Genomic DNA, 8,590 nt, shown 5'->3' on the forward strand with positions numbered 1-8,590 from the left:
AGTGTGCCGAAGTGGATTACACAAGTACCTGAATTGTACAAATTACACCATTTATATTTTTCAAAGAATAAATGAATTCAACATCTTGAAAATCTAAAAAATATATTGTTAACAATAAAAATAAATTTAGCATCTTGAAAAATTGAAAAATCTCAGATGTATAAATAAATTTAGCACCTTAAAAAATCTTGGAAGTACCTAAATTGTACAAAACAATTGTACAAAACTCATAAAAATAAAATAGAGAAAAGAAACCCTAACCCTAGCATCTTATCTTGTTTTTTATGTGTAGATGATTATGGCCATTGGCACGCCCGCGCACACAGAGAAAGGAAGGGAGCCGGTAGTCAGGGAGGAGGCAAGGTCTGCAGGTTCTTGATCTGATGATGAGACTGGACGTTGATTTCTGCACCACGGAAGTGCCTCTGCCTGCCGTCTTTCTGTGGCTGGGCCGTGGTATGAGAGATGAGATGAGATGAGATATTGGACCAGAGTGTCGCTTCAGAAATCTGGACGATGGCCGGAAAGTGCTCGCCCATGGGCAGGTGATGGCAGCGAATAACCGCTATATTTGGTGGAGAGATTGGGATTGGGTGTTTTTGTTTAGGCTCGTTTTCAAAGGTTTCACATGCATGGCGGGATGACAGCTTTTTTGGCCTCGGAACTTGCAGCAGCCTGCCAAGGAGCCAGCTAGGGAGGGCCGGGGTCTGTGACTGTGACTGTGGTGAGGCCCAGAAAGTATCTTTCTGTTTTTTTATAATATAAATTTAGGTTAACCAGTAGTGTGGGGTGGGTTTGGGTTGGGATCGGGAATGGAGATGGGTTTGGGGTTGGGGATCCGCCGGTAAAAAGGGAGCACAAGCGAACGGGACGGAAAGGAGAGGTTATATGCAGTGGCGTACCGGCGCATCCGTCGGCCATGCGTGCGCCCGATGCCCAATGAATGACAACCATGCCACGATTCAAGATCCCCCTCTTCTTTTCTTTTTTTTCTCTCTTTTAACGGCAGCCCGCTTTGCCAAATTGAATGCAAGACGGTGGTGTCCTTGCGAGTCTCGTGACTGTCTGTGAGCTTGCATTGTCATCTCTGAGAAGCAGAGGCCGGGCCCTGTGTGGTTAGAAGGTGACGAAGATGGAGAAGGTGAGTGTGAGGGACTGCACGACGGAATGTTGGGCTGTCGGGAATATGGGATAAAGAAGCAAAGTGGGTGGCGCCGGAGGGACCAGAGGGCTCCAGTGTGGGGGCACTTTGCTTCTTGTTCTTGCCCCTTCTCCTTCGCCTCGTCCTTGTTATCAGCAAGGACAATTAATAAAAATAACTCAGCAATCAATTCCCATTTCAACTTCAAGGCCAGGTTGCGTATACAGTAAATATCAGTCCATTTCAATTTCAATTTCAATTTCAAGGCAGAGCATTATTTATACACACCCACACCCTCACCCTTCATCTTCATTTTTCATTTTCATCTTCATCTTCACCCTCAGCCTAATCCTCCTCCTCCGCCTCCGCCCCCTCCCACGCCCATCCATGCCATCCTAGTCCAGCAGTGAGGCAAGAAAAGCTGGAGCATTGCCCCCACGCGTGTACGCGCTGCTCACAGCAGAAGCTGACAGCTCATCTTCACTCGTGGGGCTCCCGCCTGAAACGGCGAGGTGGGTTGAACGTCTGGTTTACTCATTCATAAAAGGAGTCCCAGTCCAGATCGATTCCCGCAGGACTTTGCTTCTTCGATCCCCGGCACGCGTTGAAAGCAAATCAAACTTCAACAACACGACGCGGTTTGGTTCGGTTTGAAAAGTTTGTTAGACGGCGCCGGAGAATTTGACGAGAAGATAGGCAGTCAGTTAGGAGAAAAAAAGAATCAGTCTATCAGAATCACGGGGGGGGCAAAGAAGAGTTATTGTCGCGATCGATCATCATGTGCAGGCAGTCGCAGTGCGGGAAGAGCATGGAGCAACCGCATTCTTGTGCCAAATCCGGGATATCGTCGACGCCACCGATGATTCTTGCTTACCTGCCCAGAGTTAAACAGAACATCGAGACGAGCCTTGATTTTGAGGACGATCTCACTCGCTGGCCGACGACTGGTGAGGTGAGTAACGATTTAATCAGTTTCAAATCAATCTCATGGCAAGGTATTTTGGGGGAATTAAATTATTCCAAGTGTCGTCCCAGTTTGATCCAGTCTTGCAAAACAATTCTGAGATGTTTCTCCAGGTTCAATAGAGCCCTTCGCATAATTTTGGTGATGAGCTTCCTCGCTCAACAAAGCCCTTGGCCCTTGACACCATCTTGGTCATGTCATGAGCATCCTATTGTGATTTTTGTGATCTTATTATTTTTCTTCTTTCCAATAAACAAATTAAACTCTCCTTAGTTACCAAAAAAATTAATGAACCCATAACACAATCAATCCTGGTCATAAGCATCCTTGCTCCATAGAACCCCTGGCGATCCTATTATGAATGGATTATTCTTCTTCCTTCCAATAAACGAGCTAGGCTAAGTCCAGTCACCAAAAAGAAATTTAATTAGTCTAAGGATTTGTTATTCTGAATCTTCTATTGGAGTGATTTTCTGATATGGTGGAATAATTTTTTTGTTGACAGGTTATCGAGGAAGTGAGGCAAATAGGAGGGATCGCAGGGCCGATGGTGGTGGCGGGTTTGCTGTCATATGGGAGAGCGATGACATCGATGCTGTTCATGGGGAGACTAGGAGAGCTGGAACTGGCTGGAGGATCCCTGTCTATAGGATTTGCCAATATAACTGGTTACTCTGTTCTATCTGGTCTTGCCATGGGAATGGAACCCATCTGTGGCCAGGCCTATGGTGCTAAACGGTGGTCTCTGATGGGTGTAACACTGCAGCGAACGATCATGATTCTTCTCTGTGCTTGCTTTCCCATAGGTTTGTTATGGATAAATATGGAAAGGATCCTTCTGTTCTGTGGCCAGGATGCCAACATTACTTCCATGGCAGCCACCTATCTGCTTTTCTCTCTGCCAGATTTGCTGGCTCAGTCCGTTCTCAATCCGCTGAGAATCTATCTTAGAAGTCAGAATATCACCACGCCCTTAACTGTAAGTGCAGCCTTCGCTCTGGCGCTGCATGTGCCAATCAACTTTTTTCTCGTCTGTTACCTCCGATTGGGAATCCGTGGGGTGGCCTTAGCGGCTGCGTGGACAGATTTTAACCTCGTGCTTGCTCTTTTGGCCTACCTGTGCTATAATTCCAGCATCCATAGCAGATGCTGGGGAGGTTGGTCTACAGAGTGCTTCAAGGAATGGAGATCCCTTCTCACCTTGGCCATTCCTAGCTGTGTATCTGTCTGCTTAGAATGGTGGTGGTATGAATTAATGATCATTTTCTCTGGCCTTCTCATAAACGCAAAGGCTGCAGTGGCAACCATGGGAATACTCATCCAGACAACTTCTCTAGTCTACATATTCCCCTCTTCGCTCAGCCTCGCAGTTTCCACGAGAATAGGCAACGAACTGGGGGCCAACAGGCCACACAAGGCCCGAATCGCCATGTTGGTGGCTCTCTTCTGTGCAGTGGTCGTAGGCATCTTGGCCATGACCTTCACAACTACCATGCGCCATGTGTGGGGATGGTTGTTCACATCGGACCAAACAATCTTGTCTCTTACAGCAATGGCCATGCCGATTGTAGGGCTCTGTGAACTGGGCAACTGCCCACAGACTACGGGTTGTGGGGTACTCAGAGGAAGTGCTCGTCCTTCCACAGGTGCAAACATCAATCTTGGCTCGTTCTATATGGTCGGCATGCCTGTTGCAATGCTTCTGGGCTTTATTTTCAACACAGGCTTGGTGGGTTTGTGGTTGGGACTTCTTGCAGCTCAAGCCACCTGTGCTTTTCTGATGCTCCTAGTCCTCCTCCGGACCGACTGGAACCTTCAAGCTCTCAGGGCCAAACAATTGACTGGATCATCACCACCATCAACAACTACAACAACAACTACATCCAATGATGCCCCCACATACAGACTGGACATGGACAGCAACGAAAAGGAAGCACTCATCTCCATTAAGGTCATGCAGCCAGAAGCCTAGTGCACCAAATCCAGCCTCCCGGATCAACCTGCCAGTTTATCTCGACATCCTTTTTTGTAATCTGGAAATTCACTCTTCAATTCTGGAAACCCTCCCGCTATTCTGATGGGAAAAAAACCTTCAATTCCATGATGTGAACAACTTTGGTAAAGGAAAAGGGCACACAAAAGCAATTAGTGGGTTTATTATCATTTCCCCTTATTGCTATTCCAGAGTTTGCAAATCATAGAACGGCTACACAATATTTCTGCGTGAGTGAGGAAGTTATGTATGTATCTGTATGAACGTCGCAGAGCATCTCTATTATTATGTCATTCATTCATGTGTTTACACATGAAGTTTTGGCTTTGGGTACTGTTGTGCTCGTAATTAAAGTTACAAAATTTACACTTAATGTTGTTGAACAAGATTCAATATGCAGAGGAGGTACCAGTACCAGTACACCTCTGGCCTTTAGGCTGTTCAGAGCTTCATGGGATGGGATGGTAAACAGGTTAACCATGTAAAGGAGAAATTGTCTCTGCAACAATTATCATTTCATAGATTTATTTTGAGCGGCATCGCTTTTTCCTTACTGTTGTTTTCCTCTACCAGTCTCACATGAAGGGATTTTATTAATAATTTCTATTTAATAGTAATTTTTTTAATTAAGCGGATGGCTTATTATACAACTTAGTTTGATTAGTTTCATGTGTAATCTTATTTATCCATCATTAAAGTTGAAATCAAATAAAAATAAATTTGAAATATACAAAATAAGTAAATAATATCTATGACTATTTACCACAGGAAAAATTAGATTTCTCTCAACTCATTTTAAATTCTTATTTAAAATAAATTTATATTAATATTTCCCAAGTACAAATGAAAACACTCAATCTAATGTAAATATTTTTCTGTTAATGAAATAAACTCGAGGGTATATCCAACATCCACTGTAGGTATCTTAATGGAGAGAGCATCTGATGTGAATGGTGCATAAATGAAGGTGATTGTCAACATTGTATCAGATCAGATTATATGGATCATGGATTATGTACTTTGAATTAAAGCAGGCCACCACTTGCACGTGGTTGCTTTTATTTCAAATACCACTGGGCACTTGTCCAGTTTACAACCTACCATATTTATTGAACACAGTTGGTTTTAGAATTGTTTGGTGAAATGGAGAATCTGAAAGATTCAGAGTAAAAAAAGGTAGTAGTCTTATTAGTTTTTCAAAAAAAACAGCAGTCTAACTGGTTTTTCAAAAGAAAACAGTACTCTAACTGGTTTTTCAAAAAGCAAAAAACAATAGACTAACTGGTTTTCCAAGCTTTTTGGCATATTTTTTTAACCAATTTTGAAATTTGATATAAATTTATTAAAATTATAAATTTCAATTGTGTAATCTACATATGTTTTAAAAGTAAAAAGTTGAAATTATCTATTTTGTAAAAATACAAAATCACAATTTAATCCACTATTACCAGATTTTGTCACAGCTTCATATATTTTTGATATCTTTACTCAAATTTATGTTGCATCCTCATAGATCCAAGATATACTAATTTTACTACATAAATAAAATCAGCTTTTTATTCTCCTTCACAAAAAAAAATGTAACCCATAATTACATATACCCTACCAAAAAAACCATTAAAATGGAAGTACAATGAATGCTGATACGCAATCAGGAATCAACTACAGTGTAAGTGAGATACTTATCTTTCGTTGAAATCTTTGGATTTCGTAATTGCGTGCGCTGCATCTAACGCCCTCCCATTTTCAATGGATGGAAGCTTCTTTATCATTGAAATATTACATGGGCAACCACAAATGAAATCTAGATCTATTAAAAAATTAAGATTCAGCATTCATGATGATTTTTTTGACCCATTTTTAATTGATCACTGTTGTATAATAAAAAAATCAAACCATCTTAATCTCAAATCTATTGAATAACGAGGGGTTGACCTGATTTCTTTTGATCAATGAATTATTTATTCGTTTCACATTCTTTTTAATGTGATATTTGGATGCATCATTACTTTGCAATATTCCTGATGGCTGGATATTGACTGTTTTCAGATTTCTATACACATCAATTGGCTGTCAAATCCTCTCCGAACATTAAAGTTATCTCTTAGTAAAGTTTCTGAGTCAGAGCCGTCCTAACGACGGAAGGAAAACGATATACGGATGCGCTAAATAAGGAGTGAATGATGTTGTATGCTCTTTCTGAATTTCGAAGTTCACCAAGATTACGTAACATATCGATTTCACCTCTGAAATGCATGTGGGTGAGTAAAATGAAACTTCCTCTTCGTTGACCAAATACAAAATCGTGACATCATGCAATTGGCATTCCTTCAAAGCTTTAAACGGACCCTAATGTTCTGGAACCGGATCTCTTTAGATCCAAAGTCATATCGATGAGGTAACTGTTGCAGGTCAATTCTTCTCATGTATTTTTCTTCCTTATAGTCTAACCGGGCAAATTTATTTTCCTTTTGGTTACCGTTTTCATGGATGTTGTTTGAAATTTGGTTATAAAATGGGAAAATCACAAAGGGTGGAAAATCATAGTTTTAGTGGGATTTTATGGGGTTTTTTTTAGGATGTTGAATTTATTTCTATATTTATTTCCACAGTTTTAGTGGGATTTTATGGGTTTTTTTAGGATGTTGAATTTATTTCTATATTTAAAAAATGCAGTTTAAGGCATGGAACATGGTTATTTCCTCTTACCATTTGGAAATACAAAAACCCTGAATCCTTATCCATTTAAAGTTTTAATTGATTTTTAACAATAAAATTGGGAAAAATATTTATAGGTATCATTCTATTGTGCATGATACTTGAATTATAGTAAAATTCTATCTATACATGAAATTTGAAATTCCTATTCAATTCTTATAAGATTTCTCACCCAACCATGTCAGAATACACAAACTATGAAGTAATCATAACAATTGTCCAAAGTAAGGAGTAATCATAACAATCATCCAAGGTAAGGCATACTTGAAATTTGAAATTCCTATTCAATTCTTATAAGATTTCTCACCCAACCATGCGAGAATAGACAAACTATGAAGTAATCATAGGAATCATCCAAGGTAAGGTGTCAGCAAAGTGACTAGAGAATCTACATATGTTTGCTGCAATAGTGAGTAACTTTAGAGGTTCAAGCCCTTCAAATATAGCCAAAGATGGCTTCAAGCACTATTTTTCATGGTGAGGTGGTATTGGGACCAACCCATCTCATACTCACATCTCTCACACCTATTGTCACCTCTATGAGACCCTATTGATGTAGTCCAAGAGGGGCTAGGTAGCCCCATACTCATGATACGATGGGCCTCATTACAAAAGTTTAGAAGCTATCAAAGATTTTCCATCTCCATCTTTAAATTTATACCCTTGCATATTCATACCAGGAGAAACCATTTGATTAGTGAATCATCGTACTAGGAAAAAGTCATTGATGGGATTGCTAAATTAAAAACTATATCTTTCTAAATCGGATATTCAATTTTGACTCTAACAAGCACCCATATAGATTGGAACTCATTGACTCAAGGAAATGCTCTAGAAGATGGATGTAGTAAGAATTGTTCATAGATAGACTTTATAGAGGTGCACACAAACTTGGGTATGGGAAAGAATTAGAATAAATGCCTTAGAGTCTTTACTCACTCCTAATGTCAAAAATGTGGGTTTTGTCGATCCATAAATTTATGTGGATATTCCACTAGGCAATTTGTCACAACAAATCTGATAAATTATTCTTAAAAGAAATTGAAAAAGTAATCTATTACAGTTATACCTCTTTAGATTTCCAAACATGTAGATTATTGTTTATTGTGTATGTATGCACATTAAGTTTTATGCAGAAAATAGAGAATAATGAAATAAAAACTCACAAGCCACATTCGAAAATATAGAAAATATAGAAAATAGTTGTGAGTACGAAGAAGTAAGGCTTGTGGCCCATAGGCAACTACAATGCACAAATCCTCTCCGTGCACTCTCTCCCTATGCACTTTGCTCATCTAGGGAACAAATGCACTTGAAAAGAATGGGAACCTTTTTCCTCCTAGAGGTCTAGTGATAACATTCTAATAGTCTAATAGCGGTTAGGTTCAAATCCCTCAACTCTTAACCAAAATTACTAATCCGAATTGGATCATTATATTGTTTTTCATCCATATCGACACATTTGGAGTGGAAAAAGTGGAGGAATTAGCTCATGGGACTGTTTTTATCGGCGGGACCCAATTTGGCGAAACGGGGTCTGAAACCTTCTGGGAGCATTTTGACGCATCAAACGACGCTTTTTGGGAGTAAAAATCTGCCACTAATGTCGCACCTTTCCATGATATTGTACACACAGATACCTTTCCAACGACATAAGAAGCGTGTCAATCAGAGTCTGTATGCAAAAGTTATGTCACTCAAAAGTTGATCTTCCTGTTTTCACACCTATAGTTTGGGAGGATGTCGCGACAACCCCCATTATTTATGGAAAATG

At 40.0% G+C, this 8,590-nt stretch overlaps 1 protein-coding gene across 1 annotated transcript; it reads left to right on the top strand.

Annotated features, from left to right (window-relative positions):
- The first annotated feature begins 303 nt into the window (after positions 1-303).
- LOC149239534 (protein DETOXIFICATION 48-like) lies at positions 304-4,651 on the top strand. Its single transcript, XM_089373451.1, has 2 exons — positions 304-2,093; positions 2,611-4,651. The coding sequence occupies exons 1-2, from the start codon at positions 1,920-1,922 to the stop codon at positions 4,075-4,077; spliced, it is 1,641 nt and encodes a 546-aa protein (XP_089229577.1). The 5' UTR covers positions 304-1,919; the 3' UTR covers positions 4,078-4,651.
- The last annotated feature ends 3,939 nt before the right edge of the window (positions 4,652-8,590 follow it).

Source organism: Pinus tabuliformis, chromosome 8, assembly GCF_031772625.1.
Source record: "Pinus tabuliformis cultivar Carrire ecotype Pingquan chromosome 8, CPIR1, whole genome shotgun sequence".
NCBI classification, from domain to species: domain Eukaryota; kingdom Viridiplantae; phylum Streptophyta; class Pinopsida; order Pinales; family Pinaceae; genus Pinus; species Pinus tabuliformis.